This window comes from Chrysochloris asiatica, unplaced genomic scaffold, assembly GCF_000296735.1.
Source record: "Chrysochloris asiatica unplaced genomic scaffold, ChrAsi1.0 scaffold00159, whole genome shotgun sequence".
NCBI classification, from domain to species: Eukaryota; Metazoa; Chordata; class Mammalia; order Afrosoricida; family Chrysochloridae; genus Chrysochloris; species Chrysochloris asiatica.
The window spans coordinates 3,637,988-3,665,154 of NW_006408677.1; the positions used below are offsets into that span (position 1 = coordinate 3,637,988).

Genomic DNA, 27,167 nt, shown 5'->3' on the forward strand with positions numbered 1-27,167 from the left:
TTTCTCAACACAAAGTATTTTTTATCTTTATCAGTCTGATAGGTCAAAAATGTTATCTTATATACTTGAACATTTTCATTTTTAACAAGTTACAGATTTACAGAAAAAAAGTTCCAAGCATAGTACAGAGAATTCAGTATGCCTCCACTCAGTTTCTCCGGCTGTTAGGATCTAACATAGCTCATACATTTTTCACAGCTGCTGTTGTATGGTGTTAAATCCATTCTAACTCATAGGGGACCCCATATAACAGAATAGAATCATTTCCTCAGCTGTAATTTTTATGGGAGCAGACAGCCAAACTCCTGCTTCTGGGTTTGAACTGCCAACCTTTCGTTTAGCAGCTGAGCACTTACCTTGTTAACCACCACAGCTAATGAACCAATATTAAAAATCCTGTTACTATCTAATGGACTGATTTCTAGTGGTGACCCCATGTATGTTAGGAGCCCTGGTGTAGCACTGTGGAATAAAGCACTGGACCACAAATTTGGTTTGATCCACAAGGCCGATGGTTCAAACTCAGCAGCTGCTCCTTGGAAACCATATACAAGGTCACTGTGAGTTGGAACCAACTCAACAGCACTTAACAACAACAAAAATGTTTGTTAAAGTAGAACTGTGGTTCATAGTATTTAGTTAATCAATTTGGTGGTGGTGGTGTGCCATGAAGTCTATTCCCACTCATAGTGACTCTGTATAGGGTTTCTGAGGCTGTAAATCTTTACAGAAGCAGAAAGCCTTATCTTTCTCCTGCCGAGCTCCTGGTAGACTCAAACTGCTGACCTTGCAGTTAGCAGCCCAACTCATAACCTATTGTGCTTCCAGGGCTCTGTAACCAATATTGTTGTTAAGTGCCGTCAGGTCCGGTCCGACTCATAGCGACACTGTATAAGATTTCCAAGGAGTGGCTGGTGAGTTTGAACCGCTGACCTTTCGGCTCATACTGACCTTGCAGTCCAGTGCTTATGCTACGGTGCCACACTAGCACTCCATAACCAGTATTGGTTGGTTATGTGCCGTGGAGTCAGTTCCGACTCATAGTGACCCTGTACAGGATTTCCGAGGCTGTAAATCCTTACGGGAGCAGAAAGCCTCATCTTTCTCCCACGGAACAGCTGGTAGTTTTGAACTGCTGACCTTGGGGTTTGAAGCCCGATTGGTAACCACTACGCTACCAGAGCTACTTATAACCAATATTATTGTTGTTGTTGTTGTTAAGTGCCATCGAGACGGTTTCGACCCATAGCGACACTGAACAGGGTTTCCAAGGCTGTAATTCTTTACGGGAGCAGATCGCCTCATCTTTCTCCCGAGGAGCAGCTTAGTACACAATTATTAACTAAAGTTCCTGGTTTATTTGAATTTCCTCAGTTTTAACCTACTGTTCTGTCTCTGTTCCAGGATTGTGAGGATGGCGCAGGGGTCGGCAGTGTTCCCTTGTTGCACATAGGGTTGCTATGGGAGAGGACCTGATAGCACCTAACAACAATTACAGGATACCACATTCCGTCTACTTACCTCCTCAGGTTCCTCTTGACTAAAAGTTTCACAGACTTTGTTTGTTTTTAATAACCTTGACAGTTTTGAGTTCTTGTCAGGTATTTTGCAGTTGATGTATTTAAAATTTTTCATCTCGTTTATAAGTGAGATTGAACATCTATCTTTTCAGACAGACACACAAGGGTATTTGTATTTCCATTTCTAGTAATTAAGAACCGGTGCTCTTAACCACGAAGCTTTCTTGATTTTCCATAATTATCAAAACATGGGCCAGACAACATGTGGATTTCTGATGCTGAGTTGAAAGTTTAGAAGCCTCGGTTACAGTGTAGAGAAGCATTTGCCGAAGTGACCTGGGGCAGATCGCTTAGTTTATAGACTGTGGTGGATGCGCTTGAGGCGTAACCGGAGGGCAGATAAATAGAAGTAAATTCGAGATAGGATCCAGGATTTAGTGATATTGGATAAGAGAGATGAGAATTCAAAGGTGACTCCTGGGTCTGCCAGCTGGATATCCTAGGTTTTGCCTTTAACTCATAAAAGAAATTCAAGATAACTTCTGGAACAACTTACAGTACCGGTTTCTCTTTCCGTTTTGTACTGCAATACTGGTGATGGTTGTGTGCCCTGGAGTCGGTTCCGCCTCATAGCGACCCTGCATAGGGTTTCCGAGGCTATAAATCTTTACGGGAGGAGAAAGCCTCATCTTTCTCCGGCGGAACAGCTGGTAGTTTCAAACTGCAGGCCTTAAAGTTAGCAGCCAGACTCATAACCACTATGCTACCAGAGCGCCTTGCGATACTACAACTCCCAAAGTTCCTCGCTCAGCCACAATCCCCTTAGAGTCGGCCGCTCAGAGTTCTGGGACTAGTAGTCCGCGGCCTATTTACCCAAGTTAGAAATAGGGGCCCTGTGGAAACATGAAGAGGTAAGGGCTTGTCTGAAGAGCAAGCGGCGAGGGGAGCTCTGTTCTACCTTTTAACTCTTAAAATGGGTTGCATTCTTTTCTGATTTGGTTGTGTCACGTTCTCGGGGTGCGGTTTCATGTGAGCGTTTAGACAAAGGAGAAGGGAGGAGGGAAGACGGGGGAGGCAGGCCTGCAGGGTGAAGTTCAGGAAGGGCCGAAACGGAGGCCCCTTTATGTAGGAATGCCATCCCGGTACAGGCATTTAGGCCAAGTCGCTGGCCATAGGAGCTGTATGAATGCTGTGGCATCATCCTTTTTCTGACATCCCCACTCCGACCTCAAGCAAAAGGGTCTTGGCTGACCGATACCCTTCCCTGGAGATAGCCAGGACAGCCCGTGCTCTTGCCACACCGCCTCCACCTAGGCGTGGATCCATTCATTTGCAATCGTGTCTTAAAGGAAAGTTGCCAGAAAGCGTGCTTTTAAATCCGAAAGTGAGAAAGTGATACTTTGTTTTGTTTTGTTTTTTTCTTTTACAAATCTAGAAGGCAAACACAAAACCCACTTGATGTATGATACAAAAAAACAAAAGTATTGCTTCGAGCAGTTCCCCCTACTGGTTCTGCAGTAAATGGCTGCTTCTGCGGAAATGGTCAGTGTGGAGAGCCTGAGCCTTCTCACATTTAGACCAGCACACATACCACCTTTTAAAAGGATCCTCATTCAATTAGTTTTGTATTCATTCTGCAAGTAAAATCATCACAGTGGAATAGTACAGCACGCTTAAAATAGCAGTATGCTCCCCTGCCCTGTCAGAGCCATTTGCATCTTAAAAAAAAAAAAAAAAAAAACTTTCTGATTTTCCCTGCCTAGCAAAAACCTACTTTATTTTTTTTTTATTTATTTTCTTAAAAATGCATCATATCTCATACATGCAAAAAAATGCATAATATATGTATACAGTTTAAAGACTAATAAGCATAATTTATATCCACTACATTCAAATCCACTATGAGCTTAAGAAATACAACATGACCAGTACCTAAGAGGAGTCCTAGTGTGGTCTTGTAGGATAAACATTGGGCTGCTAACCGCAAGGTCCGCGATTCAAACCCCACCACAGCTCCTCGGACACCCTATACAGGGTCGCTGTGAGTCGGAACCGACTCTGCTGCACATATCCAAGGCACTTAGAAGTCCCCAGTGTGCCCCTCCTGACCTTTTCTCTTCCCTTCCTCCCCGCTGAGCTAACCACTGTCCTGAATCTTGAGTTCATCATTCCCTCGCATTGTAAAAAGAGGAAACATTGAATAATATTTTAATGTATCCCTTAACAAAACGTAAATGCTGTCCATTTTCACCTTTATGTAACTGAGCTCATCGTTTATGAATATTTATGTGCCTTGCATTTCTTGTTCAACATTTCTTCTTGACATTCATCTTTTTTGAGGTTACTGTATTAACTCTGTTTTATTCATGTGGAAAGGAGCCCTGGCAGCATAATGGTTTACACGTTAGGCTGCTAACTGCAAGGTCAGCAGTTCAAATCCACCAGTGGCACCTCTGGAGAAAGATGAAACTTTCTGCTCCTAAAAAGATTTACAGCCTTGGACACCCAATACAGGAACACTCTGAGTCAGAACCGACTCCATGGTGCAGCACCACCATTCATGTGGACGCCACTTTAAACGTAGCAAGAACTTGTTAAATAGTAAATAAAAACTAGGCACTAAAAGGGAATTTTAATACCCCTGGGCCTAAGGATATCTTTTAAATTCTCAAAATACGTCCCAGCCTTGTACAGTATGGGAATCTTTCTTATAGGGGAGACTTTTTTTTTCAGTGTTTTATTGTGAATTATGTGATAGTTTACATGGGAGAACATTAGTTTTACATTCATCGTAATATCATTTCATTGCCATGGTTACAATCCCCTCCATGCATCAACCAACCAAAGGGTATACCCTGCAAGCCTGCCTCCTGGTTGTCAGCACACAGCCCCTCTCCCTTTCTGGGTCTAAAGTCATAGGGGAGACTTTTTTGTAGGCTTCATCATAACCCTAGTAGTAAAGGGCTATTTCATAAGAAGGATATTTAATATTTATTTTCCCTGTGCAGTTAGCTTAGCCCTGGTGTGATGCTATAGGATAAACATTGGATTACTAACTATGCTAACTGCAAGGTCGGCTGTTGAAACCCATCAACTGCTCTCAGAAACCCTATGCAGGCTCACTGTCAGAACCGACTTGATGGCACGCAGCAACAACATGGAGTTAGTACATTTTTGTTTTTTCTCATTTGTTGCTGCATACTTCAATGGTCCTGCTGTGTTTTTTATATCTACACTTGTGTAGAGTTAGTTCATGTTAGCATTCCCTAGATGTCTATCTACACAGCAGTGCCTAGGCTATAAAATGTTATGGCCTTTACATGTCTTTTAAAGAACCCTGCTGGCACTTTAGGATAAGCACTAGACTGCTAACCCAAGGTCCGCAGTTCAAACCCACTGGAAACTGTCTGCTCCTGTAAAGATTTACAGCCTCGGAAATCCTATCTAGGGTCAATATACGTTGGAACCAACTCTGGTAGTGGGTTTGGTTTAGGTTTGGTTTTCTCTATACTCTCCTTCAAAGATCTCATCTGCTCATGCAGTTCCAAATCCTGTCAACACAGATGACCTTTTCAAGTACCATGCTGTGCCTCAGACTCATCTAAGCAACAATTCTCTCACATTTCTCAGCTTCCTTTTAGCCAATATCACATGTGCTCTCACTTCAGATTTAATGGGTCTTTGAAACAGTCCTCATACTTCATGCCTGTGTTTTGATAGTGATGGGTAGTTGACTCAACATGGCTAAAAACAATACTGGCTTTTCCTTTCCCAAACTACTAATTCCATCTGGAACTTCCTCTTTCATCATTAAAACCATTGCTCTCCCAGCTACACAGCTTGTCATTTTGGAATTATCTTTGACCTCTATTTTACTCCTACCTTTAGAAGGCCTCTGGCATCTAACCCTTGCTTTCATTTCCATTGTTGTTGTTGTTAAGTATTGTAGAGTCGGTTCTGACTCACAGTCTACCCGGTATAGGGTTTCCATGGAGGGACTGGTGGCTTTGAACCTGTATAGGATTTCTGAAAAGCGGCTGGTAAGCTTGAACTGCTAAGCTTGTGGTTCAAGCTGACCTTGCAGTTCAGTACATAAACTGGCAGTGCCACACCAGGACTCCTTCATTTTCATTGTTGTTGTTGTTAAGTGCCATTGATTCTGTTCTGACCATAGTAACCCTGTATAGGGTTTCTGAGGAGTGGCTGATGAACTTGAACTGGCTATTCAAACCGGCTTTGCAGTCCAGAGCATTAACCCACAGCGCTACACCAGGACTCCTCATTTCCATTAGCACCAGTGTATTCTAGACTCAAGTAGGCTGTTCAAGCTCACCATCTGCTCCTCGGAAACCCTATACAGTGTCGCTATGGGTCGGAACCAACTCGACGGCACTTCACAACAATTCTAGACCTTATCACATTATACTTCATAAACTTCAAAGTTGTTATTGTTAAGTACCGGAGTCGGTTCCGACTCATAGAGACCATGCACAGGGTTTCCGAGGCTGCAAATCTTTATGGGAGCAGAAAGCCTCATCTTTCTCCCGCGGAACAGCTGGTAGTTTCAAACTGCCGACCTTGAGGTTAGCAGCCAAATTCGTAACCACTACGTTACCAGAGCTCCTTAGCTTCCTAAATAGCCCTTTTGGTTTCTTCCCCTGTAATCTGAGGAGCTCTGGTAACGTAGTGGTTGCGAATCGGGCTGCGAGCCTTAAGGTCGGCGGTTCGAAACTACCAGCCGCTCCGCGGGAGAAAGATGAGGCTTTCTGCTCCTGTAAAGATTTACAGCCTCGGAAACCCTGTACAGGGTCACTATGAGTCAGAACTGACTCCACAGCACATAACCACCACCACGCTGCTAGAGCTCCTTAGCTTCCTAAATAGCCGTTTTGGTTTCTTCCCTTGTAATCTAAGGAGCTCTGGTAGCGTAGTGGTTACGAATCAGGCTGCTAATCTCACAATCGGCAGTTCGAAACTACCAGCATGTTCCATGGGAGAAGGATGAGGCTTTCTGCTCCCGTAAAGATTTACAGCCTCGGAAACCCTGTGCAGGGTTACTGAGTCGGAACCGACTCCACGGCAGGTAACAACAACAACAATCCATATAGTAAGGTCCACGCCCCTTTTGTTGTTGTTATTTACTATTGAGTCAGTTTTGACTCATAGCAACCCTGTATAGGGTTTCCAAGGAGGGACTGGTGGCTTTGAACCACTAACCTTGTGGTTCACAGTCCAGTGCTGATTGTACAGCGCCATGCCAGGACTCCACTTAGTTGATGTATTTAAGGGCATTCACACTCTGAGTCTCATTTATTCCTCCAAGATTATCTCCCAGTACTCCCTTGCATGGGAGCGCAGTGACTCTGTACGATAAGCACTGGACTTTGAACCACAAAGTCGGTGGTTCAAGCCCACCAGCTGCTCCGCAGGAGATAGATGAGGCTTTCTGCTCTTGCAAAGATGCATAGCCTCAGAAACCCTATAAAGTGTCACTATGAGTCAGAACTGACTCAAAGGCACTTTACAACTCCCATACATGAATACCAGCTAAACCGAACTGCTTGTTCTCCTGTAGTACATGTTTCTGACTTCATGCATGTTCTCCCTCTTCTTCTTTCCTTTGTCACACCTCATCCTTCAAATGCAACCCTAGGTCCCAGTGATCTCTTCCTTCTGTGAACCCCTATTCATTTGGCATATGCTTCCTTCATCTTTGCTTCTTTGCGTTGTCTCTGTCAGTGTGTGTGTGCAAGCTTCTTGAGGATAGGGACCATGTAGAAACATCTTTGATTTCCATCATTACCTATGCATCTGTGTCATAGGGGTTTTTTGTTTTGTTTCTTTTTTGCAACCGTTTTATTGAGATATCATTCACATACAAGCTTTTTCCACTTAGAATATTGTTTTTATTCATGCTCTTCTATTTTTTAATAGGCATTTAGTAAATGCCTTTGGATTGAGTAATAAAGCACAGCACCTTCTTGGAGAAGTATCTCTGAACAAATATGGCCACTAAGGGTAGAGAATATAGATACGACTATAATTTCACTAAGAGGCTCTGCTAGCGTAGTGGTTACAAATCGGGCTGCGAACCGCAAAGTAAGCAGTTCAGAACTACCAGCTGTTCCGTGGGAGAAAGATGAAACTTTCTGCTCCCATAAAGACTTACCGCCTCGGAAACGTGGTTCAGCCAGGGTCGCTATGAGTCGGAACTGACTCCACGGCACACAGCCACCACCACCATAATTTCACTGTCTCCTACTTTCTGTATTGCATTCTTCTATTTATTCCAGGGTAAACAGCTGTGTGAAGAGTGATGAGCACATCCTGGAGGAGTTGGAAACAGAAGGAGAGAGGCAACTGAAAAGCCTCCTTCAGCATCAACTGGATACCTCTGTCTCTATTCAAGAGTAGGTATTGATTTTTCCAACGAGTCTGAGTATCACCGTGGCTCACCTCCGGGTGACAGACCCCTCTTAAAGTCTGGAAGGAACACTCCTCTCCCACCCCATTTGCTGGGCAGACTTCTACTTATTAGGCAGGATTTTGATTCTGTATCTCTGCCTGTAAGAGGCCTTTCATATCCCACTCAGTATGGGCTAAATAACTTCTCGGTATCCTGTATTTCCTAGCTCCCTTTATTTCCCCTAACATAGCACTTATAACCCAATATTATCAATATCCTGCCTCTTCCACAAAAGTGGAAACATATTCTTTCCTGTGTCATTGTTAAATCCTCAGTACTTAGCAAAGTGTCTGAGGTAGAGTAGGTTCTTAGAACTATTTGGTGATACATTCATTTATAAATCTTAGAAGGCACTATTGATGGAGTGAGTCCCTTGTCACTGCAGCCTAGAAATAGGATGTAAGAGAAAAAATTGATGATACATTTCTTATGCCTCTTATAATGGCGATCCCCCATTTCTGTGAATTTTGGTAAACTTCAGAGGTTCTTACTCCCCTCCTTCTTGTTTTGCAGATGTATGGCTAAGAAAGAGAGTTTTGCTCCTGGTACTGTGTACAAGCCCTTTGGGAAAGAAGCAGCTGGGACTATGACATTGTCCCAGTTCCAGACACTGCACGAGAAGGACCAGGAAACTGCTTCTCTTAGGGAACTAGGGCTCAATGAAACAGAAATCTTAATCTGGAAAAGCCATGTTTCCGGTGAAAAGGTGAGTAGAGCAATGAGGAGCAGAAGTCTTCATGGGTCATTGAGAACCTTGGCGTTTTTAGTTCTCACAAAACTGAACTCCGTGTCTAGATCATCTTCACTTTCTTGGATAGGGACCTTGGTAAAAGAGAAGCTATTCTTGACTTTTGGCTAGTAGTTCCATAAATGTTCAGATCTGGGATCTGATACTCCTCTTATTTATTACTTAAGGATCCAATGATCCTCATTTTCAGGGTATGTCCTCTGTGATATATGCCATCTCGTTTTCTCTGGTTTTAGAGGACAAGACTGAGGGCAACCCCTGAGGCAATACAGAACCGTCTTCAAGATATTGAAAAACGGATCACGGAGCGCCAACACATCCTTTGCTTGCCACAAAGATTTGCTAAGAGCAAACAGCTGACTCGGCGGGAAATGGAAATCGAAAAGTCTTTATTTCAGGGTGCTGATCGTCACTCCTTCCTTAAGGCTCTTTATTACCAAGGTATGTGATCCCCACTGACTTTGATACGCCCTTTCACTGAGAGAAAGACTGAACATCAGGGCATTAAACTTGAGGAGTTGGTGAAGCGAATAGGGAAAGACAATTAAGAAACTATTTCTGCTCTTGAGGAAATTATAATCCCATGGGAGAGATAAATGTGTAAGCAGATAGTTGCAGTACAACTTGGAATTTGCTGTTAGAGAGACTTGCATAATGCTGAGGGAGCACAGAATATGGAACATCTTTGTATAGCTGGGGGAGTCAAGAGTTGACATTTGCACTGAGTCTTGAATGGTCAACAGGCATTTTTCAGATAAAGGCTAAAGGACATTGCAGATACAGGTGAATAAGAGTATGATTGTGAAAGAATCTAGTGTGTTTACGAAACAATAAAAAATTCAATATAGCAGGAATCTAGGGCATGATGGGAGATGACAATGGAAAAGTTGGTTAGGCTAGGTTGTGAAGGCTCTTTGTTGTATTGTTAGGTGCCATCAAGTCGGTTCTGACTCATAGCAGCCGTGTGTAAAGTTTCTGAGGAACAGCTGGTGGGTTTGAACTGCCAACCTGCGGTTAGCAGTCCAGTGCCTATCTTACAGTGCCACACCAGGACTCTGAAACGTCTTTAGGCTCAGCTATAAATTAGCACAAACTATATAGGTTAGTAGTATGTGTCTTAATCAGAAAGTATTAGTCTAACAGATATGTGCTACTAGGCACTTGGAAGGTTCACAGAAGATTCAGAAATTGTTCCTGACCTATGCCAATTGTAGTCTGTTTAGAGAGATAATATTTAGTGACAATACTAGATACAGTTCTTAGGTACTACAGGAATTCAGAGGAGGGAAATGTCACAGTATACTGGTTGCAGAAGAAGTCTTCTCAGAGAAGTTAAGGTGTAAGTGTTTTTTTTGTGGAGCAGTAGGATAAGCACTGGACCCCAAGGTCTATTTGAACCACAAGGTCAGTAGTGGTGCAAACTCACCAGCTGCTCCTCAGAAACCCTATACAAGCTCGCTGTGAGTTGGAACCGACTCCACGGCACTTAACAGCAACGAAGCAATAATATTCTTTTCAAGTAGAGGATAGACACCAATTAAGAGAGATACTATGAACACTAGGTGTTTGGGAAAGCTGTGGGAAAGAAGGTCAGAAAGGTAGGTTAGAATCAAATATTGGAGGATTTTATAAAAAGCAAATATTATGAATTTTATTTGGTAGGTAAAATAGGTTCTATATTGAGTTGGTAGTTTGAGTATGGCTGAAAGTTTATAAGCTCAGAGTAACAATGATAAAAGAAATATTTGAAAATGATTAATCTGGTGGCCATAAATAGGGTGAGAGAGGAGGAACTGCAGACAGAGAATGGTTAGGAGGCATTTCATTGAGCCATGAAGATCTGGTATAGAATGATGGCAATGAAATTGGAAAGAAAGGTATGGTTGTAAAAGAGACATTACAGAGGAAGAATTGATAAAGCTTGTTGACTAAGATTGTAGGAAGATCAATGGAGAAGGATGTGTCAAGGATAACTCAGATGTGTCAAGACTGTGGGACATGCTTAAAGCTTTTATGGGGAAATTTTGTGGAAAAGAAGGTGAGTTTTATTGTCAACATGTTGCATTTGTAGCAATAGCAGGATCATCAAATGCAGATATTGGGGAGGCAGTTGGAAATGCAGCACTGAAGCACAGAACAGAGGTCAGAACTATATATATAGAACAGAGAATCATCTACGCTTAAATTATAGTTAAAGCTATGCGAATGAATGAATGATTTTAGACAGAGAATCCATAGACATGGAAGAGCTGTAGTAAATGAAGGAAGGAAGGAAGGAATAAACAAATGAATGATTTTTGTAGAGAAACATAATGGCATACTGATTTGAGCATGGACTTTGGACGCTAACTGAGATGTTGAGTAAATTACCTCTGTTTTAGTTTCTTTATCTGTAAAATGGGAATATCCATATTAGCGATGGGGAATAAACCAGGTAATACTTGCAAATCACTTAGAACAGTACCTGGTGTTTGAGGGGAGGTATATGAATCTGTTCTGTTTCCTGTGTTTGAAATTCCTTGCTTGAAACCTTCACAGCATGCCACAAAAAGACAACTGCAGACAAGTACATGACCTCAATGAAGAGGAAGATAAAATTAGGCACAAAAGGCAAATTGAGGGCTTTCTTATAGTGTTAGATGTAGGAATATAGCGTAGGATCCTAGACTTCTAACCTGAGCACTTATTTAATTCCATATTCAGTAAAGGGCAATAATCAGGAAATTATGCAGAGGGAACGTTATTATCCTGATATGGGATATTAAAGAGAGGTGACAGTAGTAGAAATTATAAAGCTGTACATTTAGTGTTATTTTTTACTCTGTGCCTTTAAGTTATTGTACCAGATGACTTTAAAGATCTCTCTCACAACTCATTCTGAATGTTTTATTCTTCAGAAAAGTATAACTATTGATGATAGTAATTATGAAAATAAGAATAGTTTATTTTAGTTTTTAGACTAACTTATAATAAAATTGGAGTCCTGGTGTGGTGCTGTGTGCTAATGTGCTAGACTGAAAAGTCGGTTTGAACTGCAAGGTTGGTGGTTCAAGCTCACCAGTCGCTCCTTGGAAACCCTCTACAGGGTCGCTATGGGTCTGAACCGACTCGGCGGCATTTTACAACAACAACATAATAAAATTGACTGGTTCTTGTTTTGTTGTTGTTGTTGGTTAATATAACCACTACCACAATCAGACAACCAGTTACACTGCCATAAAAAAATCTCTCATACTACCCCCAGCCTCCACCCATAATTCCTGACAACCACAGATTCATCACTGTAATTTTGTCTTTTAGAGAATGCCATATAAATGGATTTGAGACTGGCTTCTTTCACTCAGCATAATGACTTTGAGATTCATCCAAGTTGTGTGTATCAACAGTTCATGTATTGTACTGAGTAGCATTGTATTGTATGGATGTACCAAAGTATATCCATTCACCCACTGAAGTGCATGTGGGTTGCTTCTAAGTTTTGATGATTATGAATGATACTGTATAAATATTCTGTACAAGTTTCTGTGTGGACTTAAGCTTTCATTACCTAGGTGTGGGATTACTGGGTCATATGATAAATGCTTGTCTGAAAGAAACTGCCAAATCATTTTCTGATCAGAAATGGGTGAGAGTTCTATTTGTTTTGCATCTTTGTCATCACTCTATTGTTGGCATTTATTTTAGTGACTCCAATAGGTGTTTGGAGTCCTGGTATGGCACTGCGAGTTAATGCCCTGGACTGCAAGGTCAGTTTGAACCGCAAGGTCGGCAGTTCAAGCTCACCAGCTGCTCCTCTGGTCACTATGAGTCAGAATCAACTTGATGGCACTTAACAACAATAATAGGTGTATAGTGGTATCTCATTATACCACTACAGTGAATTTGCATTTCTTTTCTGACTAATCATGTTAAGCATCTTTGTATGTGTCTGTTTGCCATCCTCCTAAAGTATATATTCAAATCTTTTTCTGTTGTTTTAATTGAGTTGTTTATTTTCTTCTTGTTAAATTTTGAGATTTCTTTATCTATTCTAAAGAAAACTTTTGTTGGATATGTGACTTACAAATATTTTCTCATAGTCTGTAGCTTGTCTTTTCATTTTCTTGAACAGTGTCTTTCACAGAGCGAGTGTTCAAAATTTTGATAAAGTATAGATGATGATTTCTTCTCTTTTCTGGATTGTCTTTTTGTTGTTATGTCTAGGAACTCTTTACCTAACAGCAGGTCATGAAAATCTGTGATTTTCATCTGTGATCTGTTTTGACTTGTTTAAGTAAGACATCAGATTTAGATTAAAATTCACTTTTTGCATATGAATATCCAATTGTTCTAGCACCAATTTGCTGAAAAGACTATTCTTTCACCATTTACTTGCCTTTGAATTTTGTGAGAAATGAATTAGCCATGGTGGTGGTGGTGGTTGTGTGCCATCTTGTCAGTTTTGACTCATAGCAACCCTGTATAGGGTTTCCAAGGCTGTAAATCTTTACAGGAACGGAAAGCTTTCTCCCACAGAGCGACTAGTAGATTTGGACTGCTGACCTTTCGGTTAGAAGCCCAGCTCACAAACCACTACACTACCAGGGCCAAAATCATAATTAATGGTGAAAGATTGAAATATTTCCTTGTGAGGTCAACAATAAGACAAGCATGTCTACTACTTGTATTTACAGTAGAATGAAGTCATAATTCATTAACAAAAAGTTATTTAGGAAATGTACAAATATGAGGAAAATAAACAACACTCTACTGAATAGTAAATGGATCAAACAGAAATCATACAAAAAAAGCTAAAGCTTACGTTCAGATGAATTAAAACAAAAACACAACATGCCAAAACTTACGGGATGCAGTGAGTGAAAGCATTGCTTAGTCGAAATTTTATAGCTATAAACTCACATATTAACAAAGAAGTAAGATCTCAATACAGTAACTGAACTTATGATACTGCAAAAAGAAGAGTGAATCTAAGCCGAGTGAAATTGAAGGAAGAAAATGAAGATTGGCATGGAAATAAATGAAATAGAGAACAGAAAATCTGTAAAACTGAAAGTTGGTTCTCTGAAAAGATCTATAAAACACACAGTCCTTAAGCTAGACTGACCAAGGGGTCATTTTAAATTACTTAAGTTACCAGCTCTACTCTGGTTCTTCTGATATGGTGCTATAGGAATAGTACTGGACCGTGATCCACAAGGTCAGCAGTTCTAACCCACCAGCTGCTCCTTGGAAACCCTATACGGGGTCACTATGAGTCAGAACCGACTCAACAGCATTTAACAACAAATCTGGTTCTTATTTTATTTTTTAATCCTTTCTTCCAATCTTTGCTTTCTGATGGAGTGTTTAATTCATTTACATCTAACACTTTATTTTGTTTAATGTAAATACTGATGTCTGCCATTTTGCTCTATATTTTCTGTATTTCTGTGAAGCCAGAGAACCAGGATTCCTCTCTTGTGTGGTGGACTGCTACCGCTTTAGGACAGCCGCGAACGCAGGAAGGATAAGGGTGCATTACATAGAAAAACCAAAGCTTTTCTGCTTCTTTGACATCATCTTCTTGATTCAATGATTGCATAGTTGTTTTAACTCTTTGACTAATTTTGAAAGTCCTGACCAAGTTAATTCTGCCAGTTTCTGTTCTGCTCGGTTTTTGCACTGTGTGTGTGAGTGTGTATACAGGAGTGTGAATGTGCTCATGCTGCCATCCTACTCCACATTCTCTGTCAGTACTCACCTTCATTTTTGAAGTATAGTTTTGCTGGATGTAGAAATTGTGTTTGGCAGATTTGTTTTCCTTCAGTACTTTGAATATGCCATTACATGGTCTTCTGGACCCCATAGTTTCGGATAAAAATTCAACTGTTAATCTTCTTGAGGAGTCCTTGTCTGTGATAACTCTTCCATTGCTCTGTTCTCAAGATTTTCTCTTTGACTTTTGCTTTTGACAATATGGATGCTATATGTCTATATGTGGATCTCTGAGTTTATTCTGTGTGTTGTCCACTCTTTTTTTTTTCTGTTGCAGCACAAATTTTATTATTATTTACATGTTTTATTGTGAATTATGCGTTACTTTACATGGGAGAACATTAGCTTTACATTCATCTTATCTTATATCATTTCATTGCCATGGTTACAATCACCTCCATGCATTATCAACCAACCAAAGGGTATACCCTGCAAGCCCCCCACCCCCACCCCCGGTCGTCAGCACACAGCCCCTCTCCCTCTCTGGGTCTCAAGTCCCCAGCTGCTCCATCTCTCCATGTCATCGTTTCTGCCTCCATCTCTGGCATCACTGCTTCTCTGGGTAGGGTCCCGCTCTCCGCTCTTCTCCATTGATGGTTCCAGGGACCTCCGCTCCTAGACTGGAAAGTCAATCACTCTCCTCCTTTTGCTACAAAACATCTACCTTTACATTTCTAACCCTCGCAGTCAGTCCTGATAGCAATTATTCAGCATTGTATCACAAGAGACCTATCCCCATCTCCTTTCATCAGCCCCGCCCAGACATATTGGATACTACTCAGTGGAGATTCTACCTTCCTCCACGTCCTCTAGATCTAGGCTCCCTCTTGAAAGCTTGTAAGCCAGTCACTTCTTGCCTTTGTAGCCCTCCCACCCCCATTTTGGGTAGCCAATGTCCAAGTTGCCCATCCCTGTCTACTCTGTTTATGGAGGGGGTGGGAATGATCCTTGCTGTAAAGATTTGTTCCCTCTTTTGAGCTACTGCATCCATAGGTGTAGGTCAAGTTCATCAAATTGTATCAGATGACTCTTTTTTCACCTCTTCTTTCATCTTCTAGTTGAGTTCTGATCATCCAGTCATTGAAGCCAGGTCAAGTGGGTATTATCTGCAAGTGTGGATATTCTTGTGCATATGCCCTCTCTTCTTATCAGCTAGATGCTTTGCTCTCCACTCTAGTCCTCTGTGGTTATGTCACTGACTCTGGGCCCAAGAGTCCCCAGGTCTTGCCACACTGCTGACCAACCAGGTCTCCACCCGGGTTCACAGGAGTCTATTGAATGTTGTAGGGCTTAGCTCACAGCTTCATTTCTGTTTTTCCCTCAATTCCCCTTATCAGTGACGAACATGGACACCAATCAGAGCGCATGTCTGCTCGTGTATTCCCGTTGAGTCTTAGTCTTGGAAGGGGGTTTGCCCTGAGGGGACCCGACCACTTGCCTTAATGTCTCCTGGGTGAGTAACTTGCTTGTTCTTGTAGTAATCAGTCATGTTGTCTACTCATCTTTGATGTGTAGACTACTGTTTTTCATCAAATGTTGACTTCTTTCAGCCATTAACATTTTGAATGTTCTTTGTGCACTTTTCTTCTGGGACTCCCGATATATACATAACATGCTTATTCAGAAGATGGTTTCCCACAGGCCCATGAAGCTGTGTTAATTTTTCTTCATTCCTTTTTCTTTCTGGTTCTCAGACTGAGTAATCAGTTTACCTATTTTCAAGTTCACTGGTTCTTCTGTCAGATCAGATCTTCTTTTGAATCCTTCTAATGGATTTTTCATTTCAGTTGTTCTTTTCAATTCCAGAATTTCTGTGACGTTTTTGTTGTTATTGGGGTTATTTCTATAATTCCTGACACTTTATTGTTGTCTTCTATTTGCTAAGATGTCATTCTCTAACTTGCCTTTAGTTCTTTAGACGTGGCTTCCTTTAGTTGTTTGAAAAACTTAAAATAGTTGTCTAATAAGCTCAGTGTCTGTGCTGCCTCAGTGCAGTTCTATGGATAGCTTTTTTTCCTGTGTGTAAGCCATACTTTCCTGTGATTTGGCAGGTCTCATAACTGGTTCATAGAAAATTAGACATTTTAAATAGTGTACTGTGTAACTCTAGAAATCAGCCTCTTCTCCCAAACTCCCCCCATCCCTGGATCTGTGGTTGTTTCTATTTATTTGGTGACTTTTCTAGTCTGATTAGGTAAATTCTATATTCTCTGTGTGTGTGTGTGGCTACTGAAGCTTCTGCTTGGTCATTGTTATTAGGTGCCATCAAGTTGGTTCCGGCTCGTAGTGATCCTGTGCACAGCAGAATGAAATACCACCCTGTCCTATGTCATCCTCACAATTGTTGTTACATTTGAGCCCATTGATGCTGCTGCTGTGTCAATCCATCTTATCACGGGTCTTCGTCTTTTTCCAAGTATCCTTTTCTAGGGACTGGTTCCTCCTGACAACATGTCCAAAGTATGAGAGGTGAAATCCTGCCATCCTGGCTTTGAAGGAGTTTTCTGGCTGTACTTCTTATTTTGAGTGCCTTCCAACATGAGGAACTCATTTTCCAGCATGCTATCTAACAATATTCTGTTGCTATTCATAATGTTTCATCATCCGGCATTGTATCTGACAATGTTCAGCTGCTATTCCTATGATTTTCAGTGACTGACCATTCAGAAGTGTAATCCACCTCTCCTTCTTCCTAGTCTGTCTTACTCTAGAAGCTCCACTGAAACCTGTCTACCAGGGGTGACTCTGCTTGTATTGAAAATACTGGTGGCATAGCTTCCAGCATCACAGCAACACGCACGCCACCACAGTTTGACAAACTGACAGATGAGTGGAGTTAACTGCCGTCGAGTCAGTTCCGACTTACAGCCACCCTTATAAGGTTTCCAAGAAGTGGCTGGTGGATTTTAACTGCCAGCCTTATGGTTTATAGTCCAGTGCATCGTACAGCGCTACACCAGGATTCTGGTCTGCTTGGTTAGCATGTTGTTATCACCTGCTGTTTAGTTGACCCTGACTCGTGGTTGACCCTTGTACACTGGACCAAAACACTGGTCGGTCCTTCACCAGACCTATGGTCAGCTGCAGGCCTGATCATTGTGATACATGGGATTTTCAGTGGCTGATTTTCAGAAGTCCATCACCATGCCTTTCTTCCTAGTTTGTCTTAGTCTGTCAGATCTGCCAAAACCTCTTTATTGTCATTGTTAGTGCTCCTCTAATGACTGAACAGCATTTACTTTAAATACCGTGAACCAGAATATCTCCCAGACTTTCCTGTGGCTCTGTGTGTGTGTGTGTGTGCCTCAGAGAACTTCTTCAATGTTCAGGGAGGCGATTTACAGTGCTGTTTTAGACTTTACTTCCTGTCTGCACAGAGCCTTAAGGTCAGCAAGAAAGGAGAGATTAGTGCCTTTTCAGGTCTTTCGTAGGCATGCGCATTAATATGACCTTGTAGATTCCCAGGAATATATCTGAACTTTTCAAAACCCGTTAAGGGCATCTTATTCCGTATTTTTCATTTAAATTTTTGTCATGGGCCTCTGGATAACCCCAATATGTAGCACTATTTTATGCTGCTCTGATGTTCAACAATATCCATTGATTGTTTGGGACAGATTCCTTGGAGATAGGGTTGGTCCCTCTGAGTAAGACATGAGCTAGATCAAAGACAAGCCCTCAGAATGTAGTTTTTCAGAGACTGGTCAAATAGTGATGGGTGGATGGGTGCTTTGAGGCGTTCTAGACCTATTTTGCACCCTCCACTGTAGGACAAGTACTGGACTGTGAACCACACGCTCAGCAGTTCAAACCCACTAGCCATTCCTCAGAAACTCTATGAGTTGGAATAGACTTGATGTCACTTAACAACAACAACCACAGTGTTGCCTAAGCTGCTGGTTTTTACAGCTACCATAGTAGCGTAGTAGTTACAAATTGGGCTGCCAACCGCAAGGTCAGCAGTTCGAAACTACCAGCGGGAGAAAGATGAGGCTTTCTGCTCGCGTAAAGATTTACAGCCTCAGAAAGCCTGTGCAAGGTCGCTATGAGTTGGAATCGACTCCATGGCACAGAACCATAAGGCTATGGAAAAAACAGGAAAGAGAGGCATGGAGATAGGGTAAAAATGTTAGAATACTCTCTGTTGTTGCTGAGATTTACTTATATAAATCTCTTCTCTTTTTTTTTTTTTTTGAGTGAAATAATTCTTAAAATTTTCCAAGCATTTGGTTTATTGCAAAAGTTAATTTTGACAGTTGTGTCAGTATCCTTTTAATGGAGAAGATTTTTAGAAGTTCTTACTCCAATGTGTTGGAAGTACTTCCCCTCTAGTTTACTTTTTTTCCCTTTGGTGGTGGTTGGTGGTGGTTATGTGCTGTGGAGTCGGTTCTGACTCATAGCAACCCTGTACATGGTTTCCGAGGCTGTAGATCTTTATGGGAGCAGAAAGCATCATCTTTCTTCCACGGAATAGCTGGTAGCGCCAAACTGCTGACCTTGTGGTTTGCAGTCCGATTCACAACCACTACACTACCAGAGCTCCTTTACTAGTATTTTATTATGTTTCTGGTAAAGGTTTGCACTGGTATTTAGATTGTCAGTCAACAATTTCTTTCCAGGTTGTTCAGTGACACTGGTTGCGTTCTTTACAATGCTGAACATTCTCATTATTTCTCTTCTGACTCTTCCATTGCCATCGCTTCACCTTTCTCCTATCTATGTTGTTATACTTGAAAGTGAGTTTCTTACAAGTAGCATGTAGTTGGATCTGTTTTTTCCCCCAGTTTTACTAAGTTATCATTTCAATGCCATAAAATTCACTCATTTTAACTTTGCACTTTGATACTTCATAGTAAATCTACAGATTTGGTCAACCATCACTACAGTCCAATTTTAGAACACTGCCATCACCCACTAAGGACTCTCAATCCTCATTCCCATTTTCAGACTAGGAAGCCATTAATGTACTGGCTGCTTTTATGGACTTGCCTAATCTGGACATTTCATACAGATGGAATCATACAATATGTGACCTTTTGTGTATGGCCTTTTTTTTAGCTTAATGTTTTCATTATGTCTGGAACCGATGCATTTCCGAGTCTTTACTGAGGGGTTCCATGTATGTGTTGGACACATTTTCAACACTCAGCCCAACAGTTTACATCTCCATCTTAGCCTTCATTTCCTGCTTTCTCAGAACCTCAAGGTTAGTCAGAGGTGACACCTTAGGGATTTCTCAGCCCTGCATGTGCATGTAGCCTTTTAAATTCCCAGAAATATGTTGGAACTTTTCAAAGCTGTCTACAGACATCTTATTTCCCAGCTTTTCCTTCTGAGCTTTTTGGTTAACCTATTGCTTGCACTAACTCGTTGCCTCAGCTAGCCACCGTGTTCACCTACTGCCTCTGTTTTTGACAAAAACTTCTGGGGAAAGGGGTAATAGTTAGCATTGTGTGAGCTTTGGGTCGGGGCATAGACACTGTCTTTATAGATAGTGTTGCTCTTGTGGTCTTCCAGGGACCCATTGGATGGGTCAAGTAATTACAATTCTCTGGGAATGGTGCTCTGAAGCAGCTCCAACCCTATTCTTCCCTCCCCAGTGCCTGCCAGGCTGCTGACTTTCAGTGATATTTGGAATTGTTGGTTCTCAAGGATAAGACAGGGCTGGGAGAAAAGGATCCAAATTGGACAAGTTTAAATGCCACAAAGGTCATAATTCTTACAAAGATTCAGCAATTTTCCATGAAAAACCTCTCCACAGGTTTCTGCAAGCCTCCGGTTAATTTCAGGCACTGCAGGATAATGTGCTAAACTGCAAGGTCAGTTTGAGCCACAAGGTCAGCAGTTCAAACCCAACAGCCACTCTTGGGAAACCATATACAGGGTCACTGTGGGTCGGAGCCGACTTGACGGCGCTTAACAACAACAGCCAGCTCGTGAAATACTGGTATGGCACTGTAGGATAAACACTGGACTGTTAACCTCAAGGTCAGTGGTTCAGACCCACCAGAAACCCTATACAGGGTAGCTATGAGTCAGAATGGACTCCACAGCACTTAACAACAACAAGCAGTTCAAATCAGTTCAGAACAGACCTGAATTTGTAAAACACAGGTGTACCAGAGCATTAACTGAAATGGGAAAAATTACAGCCCCGACCCGAAATGGGAGGCTCGGAAGAGGTGTAGTGAGCCGTTTCAGAAGCCTGTTGCAGGAGATTGGATTATTACTAAGGACTGTGGAGAGCCGCACTCATTCAAAGTGTCGCAGTTGGCCACCATCTTTGAGTTGCATACTGCTGTTTATGACTCTGCCAGCCAACATATTGGGTTGCTATGCGATGCACATGCTGCCCTTGTTTTCTAAGTGAAAAATAAGGTTTCTAACAGGGCATTAACCCATAATGATTCCCATTCTGGTTATCATTCTGGTACACTTGAATTTTGCACATTTGGGTCTATACTAGTTTTGCTTCTTTGGGCATGTCTGTACCAGTTAGAAGTCCTTATTAATATCCAGAATCCTGAGAAAGTTAATTCTGACAGTTTTTGCCAGGGTTCATACTGCATTTATAGGGGAGAACATTTTCAGAAATCTTTGCTTTGTGATTTTCATTTTTCTATTAATGGTATCTTTTGAAACTCAAAAATTAATAATTTTGGGTTCCATTTTTGGCGGAGGCAGAAGAAGCCAGGTAGGAAAGGTTCTGTGGGGGAGGGACTGAAAACCCAGAAAAGCTGCGCTTACAGAACAACACCAGAGCTCTGGGTCTAGCAAAAGGTGCAGGTCTAGCATCAGTTTCCCACACGCACAAGTGGAAAAATTAGTATATAAAGGAAAATACTGCGAGTTAGGAATCACTCCAGACGTACTCCCTCTGTGGCCATCCCGCCCCGGTGGAGTTCAGAGGGTGGGGCTACAGCCAGACCAGCACAGGGAACCAGCACTAAAAGTGGTGCAGTGACATTTGCAAAAGGAGGTGCAGGGGATTCTACACATTTTTTCCTTCTCTTCCCTGTCGTGCCTTCTTTGCCCATCCTGGACACCTTCAGGCGGGTGGGTGCATACTCCCTAAAAAAAGTCCAGTGCTGAGCTCACAGTTTTCCCACAGCACAGAGAGAAAGAGCTTGGAAGCTGCTTATGATGTCACCCTCGGGGTCGCAGCCCTAAAATTAACTTGTGCAGGACCCTTTACTCCGTCCTATCTAGCAAGAAAACAGCAGGCCCATCAGGCCTGACAGACAAACCATAGGAACAATCTGTAAAACCCCAACATAAAGGGATGCCACTATCTCAAGAATTACGCTGTGCACACATAGATACCTAACTGATCTTCAGGCACAAAAATAGTAGACAATCTTTTTCCCTTTAACCTTTCAATATCTATCTGTGTACCTCTATGGTGGTGACTAGAGGAGGGGCCTGAGTGAGCAGACACCCCCACCCACTGCTCAAGGCTTCTATGGTGTGCATACACTGCCTGTGTAGCAAGGCGACTGGACAGTCGGCCAGTTTCATTTTTGTTTCAAAGCAGTGGTTTTTGTCTCTGCTTTTATATTGCTTCTGCTTTTGGTCCTTTTGATCACACATTTTTCCTGGAGGTGGGAGCTTTTTCTCCCTACGTTACCCAAGAAGAGACGGCAATCATGGCCATATAGCCAAGCTACAAGCATACCCCATAATATTCCACCATTGAGATAAGAGCTAATAACAGCTGCTAACGTGCGAAAAGGGAAGCCTATCTCCTGATCATATACATCAGGAAACACCCAGTAAGCTTAATAACACAACAACAAACATCCATTTAAGCATTAAAAAAAACCCACATAACTACTGGAAATGACAAAACACAACTAAAGATCTCAAAACATGTCCAAAACCAGAAAAGAGTAACTGAGACAACTGAGCTGGAGACAGACAAAGGCTCCCCAGAAGAGGAAAAGCAGGTTTTGGGTTTGCCTGAGAAGGAATTCAGAAGAATGATATGGAAACAAACTCAAATGCTCCGAAAAGGGGTGGAGGAAAACAAGGAAGAAGTTAGGTAAGTACTACAAGTGCAATCAAACAAGATTGATACAGCATTGGAAGCCATTTAAAACCTGCAAAAAGAGGTCCAAATGATCAATAATAAAATATCAGAAATGGACCATACACTGAAAGGGGAAATGAGCAAAATAGAAGAGATGGAAGCCAGAACTAGCGAGCTAGAAAACAAATCTCTCAATACTGCTAAGATAGAAGAGCAAGTAGAAAAAAGGATTAAAAAGAATCTGAAGAGCGTCTAAGATTCATGCTGGATAACATGAAGAGGAACAACTTAAGAATTATTGGCACTCCGGAACAGAAAGAATCAGAGAAGTCCACAGAGGAGATAGTTGAAGAGCTTCTGGAAGAAAATTTCCCTAAATCTTGAAAGATAAGAAGATAAACATTCAAGAAGCCAAACGTACCCCAGACAGGACAGACCCCCAAAAGAAAGTCTCCAAGACATATAACAAGCTCTCCAAAATCAAAGACAAGGAGAGAATCCTAAAAGCGGCCAGGGAAAACAGAAATATCACTTACAAAGGCAAGCAAATCAGATAAAGCTCTGACTTCTCAGCAGAAACCATGCAGGCAACAAGGCAATGGGGAGACATATACAAAACCCTAAAAGAAAAAAAACTGCCAACCAAGAATCGTCTATCCAGAAAAACTGTCAATCAAATACGATGGTGCAAATCAAAACATTCCAGGATAAACCGAACCTAAGAGATTTTGTCAAAACCAATCCAGCACTTCAAAACATCCTAAAGAGAGTTCTTTGGACTGAAAACCAACAAGAACAGACAACAACCAGAGATTGATAGGTGGGGCAACAGCACCTGGAACTCAGTCAACAGATAGCAGAGTTCAGAACAGATCAAAACTACAACAAGGAATTCAAAGGAGCTGAGAGGTCAACCGAACATCAAAATAATATCAATGACAAAGAAGGGATAAATGTAGGAACAGAGATCCAGGTGCTGAGGATGTCTGGTAGATTACAGGATACAACAGATTCTCTTAAATGGAGCGAAAAGTTAATAAGATAACCCCAAAGAAAGTTAATACTTCACAACTTACCATGAAAATGAACTTCCAAGCAGAACATGAAAACTAAGAAGAAATTGACAAAAAATACCACAAAAAACACAAACTCAGCACAAGAAGGCATGCAGAACAAAGGAACGAGCAGCACTACCAAAAAAAATTAATATAATGGCAACAATTAATTCATACCTATCAATAATTACATTGAATGTCAATGGATTGAATGCACCAGTGAAGAGACAGAGAATGGCAGATTGGATAAGAAAACAAGACCCTTCAATATGCTGCCTGCAAGAGAACTCGACTAGAAGAAGAAAGAAGAGGGGGAGAAAAAAGAGTAACCTGCTACAATCTGATGAACTTTACCTATAGTTATGGAAGTTGTTGTTGTTGTTAAGTGCCGTCGAGTCGGTTTCGATCCATAGCGACCCTGAACAGGGTTTCCAAGGCTGTAAATCTTTACGGGAGCAGATCACCTCATCTTTCTCCTGCAGAGCAGCTGGTAGCTTCGAACTGCTGACCTTGCAGTAACCACTACACTACCAGAGTTCCTTAGTTATGGAAGTAGTCGCTCAAAAAAAGGAACAGATCTTTACAGCGAGGATCACTCCCACACCCTCGGTACACAGGGTTGACAGGGATGGGCAACTTAGACATTGGCTAACCAAAATGGGGGGCGGGGGCTATAAAGGCAAGAAGTGACTGGCTTACAAGCTTTCAAGAGGCAGCCTAGTTCCAGATGGGGCGGGGGAAGGTAGATTTACAATCTGTTGTGACGGGGCTACTGAAAGGAGATGGAGGTAAGACTCTTGTGGTACAATAGTGAATAATTGCCATCAGGACTGACTGTGAGACTGGAACTCATTGGAAGATTCAGTAAAGTGGCAGGGTATAAGATCAACATACAAAAATCAGTTGGATTCCTCTATAGTAACAATGCCAGTGCTGAAAAGGATATTAGGAAAGCAATACCATTTACAATAGCCACCCAAAGGATGAAATATTTAAGAATAAACGTAACCAGAGAAACAAAGGACCTATACAAAGAGTATTACAAAACACTACTACAAGAAACCAAAAGAGACTTACAAAAGAGGAAGAACATACCATGTTCCTGGATAGGAAGACTCAACATTGTGAAAATGTCAATACTACCCAAAGCAATTTACACATATAATGCAATCCCAATTCAGATTCCAGCAACATTCTTCAAAGAGATGGAAAAGACAATTACAACCTTTATATGGAAAGGAAAGAGACCCAGGATAAGCAAAGCACTGCTCAAGAAGAAGAACAAGGTTAGAAGCCTCTCACTCCCCGATTTCAAAATCTACTACATGACTACAGTGGTCAAAACAGCCTGGTACTGGTACAATGAAAGATACAGTGATCAATGGAACAGAATCGAGAATCCAGAAATTAACCCATCCACATACAGCCAACTGATTTTTGACAAAGTGCCTAGGTATGTTACATTGGGAGGAGATAGTCTCTTTAACAGATGATGCTGGTAGAACTATAAAGCGATATGCAAAAAATTGAAACAGCGCCTTTCCCTCACACCCTATACAAAAACGAACTCAGCATGGATTAAAGACCTAAATGTGAATCCCAAAATTATGAAAGTCATCAATGAAAAAAATAGAGACAAATGTGAGGGCTCTAATACAGGGAATACACAAACTACCAAACATTTTGAAAAGTACACAAACAAAAATAGGCAAAATAGATGAGTGGTACATGCTAAAAATTAAAAATGTATGTGCATCAAAACACTTCACCAAAAGAGTAAAAAGGGAACCCACAGAATGGGAAAAAAATCTTTTGCAATGACACATCAGACAAGGGACTCATTTCTAAAATATATAGGAAACTACAACACCTCCACAAGAAAAAGACAAATAACCCAATTTAAAAATGTGCAAAAAATCTCGCCAAGGAAGAGATCTGGGCAGCCAAAAAACATATGAAGAAATGTTCACAATCATTAGAGAGATGCAAAATAAAACAACAGTGAGATATCATCTCACACCAGCAATAACAGGAAAGATCAAAAAAAGTAGAGGATGCAGAGACACATTGTTGGTGGGACTGCAAAATGGTCCAACCACTCTGGGAATCAATATGGCACTTCCTAGAAGGTTGGAAACAGAAATACTTTATGATTCAGAAATTCCTCTACTTGGTATTTACCCACAAGAAATACGAGCCATAACACAAGTAGATATATGCACACCAATGTTCATAGCAGCATTATTTACAATAGCAAAAAGATGGAGACAGCCTAAGTGCCCATCAACTGAAGAATGGATAAAAAAACTGTGGTACATACACACAATGGAATACTATGCTACCTTGAAGAACAACGAGGAAGCTACAAGCCACCACATAACATGGATGAACCTTGAGGACATTATGCTGAGTGAAATTAGTCACAAAACTAAGGGGCTGGAACAATTAAATATCCATATCCAAAAGGTGAATTTAAACTCTGCTCTTACATCATGTACAATAATGAATTCAAAATGGAGAAATACTGCATAGGACCATTATTGTAAAAGAGTAAGAAAAAGAACCCACACTAAAAGGGGGAAAATATATATGTATTTGCTGATCACTAGTATGAAAGGAGAGGAGGGAGGGAGGGGAAGATAGAGCACAGGGTAGAGAATAGACACAGGATAGCTTGGGTGTGGGGAAGGGGTGGGGAGCAATACACAAGAAGGGGGACAGGAATGGAAGAACAAGGCTGATGGGAGAACATTTAGGCAGGTTCGCATGGGCTAAGTGAGACAGAGGTAAATGATGATGTATGCACAACCTTGGAACAACAGGGCTCCGGGATACAGGGATTGAGACCATGATTTAAAGGGGTAAAAAGAGGGGAATAATGTTAAGATGCTTGGCTGTCTTTTGAATCTTGGTTTCCTTGCCTACCATTATAAAATAGACATTTGAGGTGGGGAGATAGGAATAGCCAGAAACATCCCTACAGAAAGCTTGTAACTTTCCATCTTCAGCCTAAAACTGATTGGAATACCTTAAAGGGCACTAGCAGTTGCCCAGTGAAAGAGGCTTCCTGTGGAGCCTTTAATTGCACAAGACCATAGGTGGAATCCAGAACCCCATCTAGAACTGACTAAAGTAGGAAATTTCCACTGGAAAGAACAAGTAGACCAGCTTGGAGCGGCTAGAAGAACAGAAGATGCTTCGTGAAAGAAAGACTGGCAGGAAAAATCCGAAACAATAACGGCAGTCTGATTACTACAAGAACAAGTAAGCTGTTCGCCTGGGAGCCATCAAGGCAAGTGGTCAGGACCCCTCAGAGCAAACCCCCTTCCAAGACTGAGACAAGGGGAATACATGAGCAGGCATGTGGTCTGGCTGGTGACCACGTTGGTCACCGATAAGGGGAAGGGGGAAAAAACAGCAATGAAGTTGCGAGCTAAGCCCGACCACGTTCAGTAGACTCTGTGAACCCAGGTGGGGACCTGGATGGCCAACAGTATGACAAGACCCCGGGACTCCTGGGCTCAGAAGCAGTGGCATGGCCATAGAAGACTAGAGTGGAGAGTGAAGCATCCAGCTGATATGAAGTGAGGGGAGA

At 41.6% G+C, this 27,167-nt stretch overlaps 1 protein-coding gene across 1 annotated transcript in view; it reads left to right on the top strand.

Moving 5' to 3' along the window:
* The first annotated feature begins 2,368 nt into the window (after positions 1-2,368).
* RBM41 (RNA binding motif protein 41) overlaps positions 2,369-27,167 on the top strand; it is a 63,287-nt gene continuing 38,488 nt past the window's right edge. Inside the window, exons 1-4 of the mRNA XM_006871069.1 lie at positions 2,369-2,431; positions 7,814-7,930; positions 8,500-8,692; positions 8,971-9,175. Of these exons, the coding sequence (XP_006871131.1) occupies positions 2,424-2,431; positions 7,814-7,930; positions 8,500-8,692; positions 8,971-9,175 (523 nt within the window). The 5' untranslated portion in view covers positions 2,369-2,423. The remainder of the gene's footprint in view (positions 2,432-7,813; positions 7,931-8,499; positions 8,693-8,970; positions 9,176-27,167) is intronic.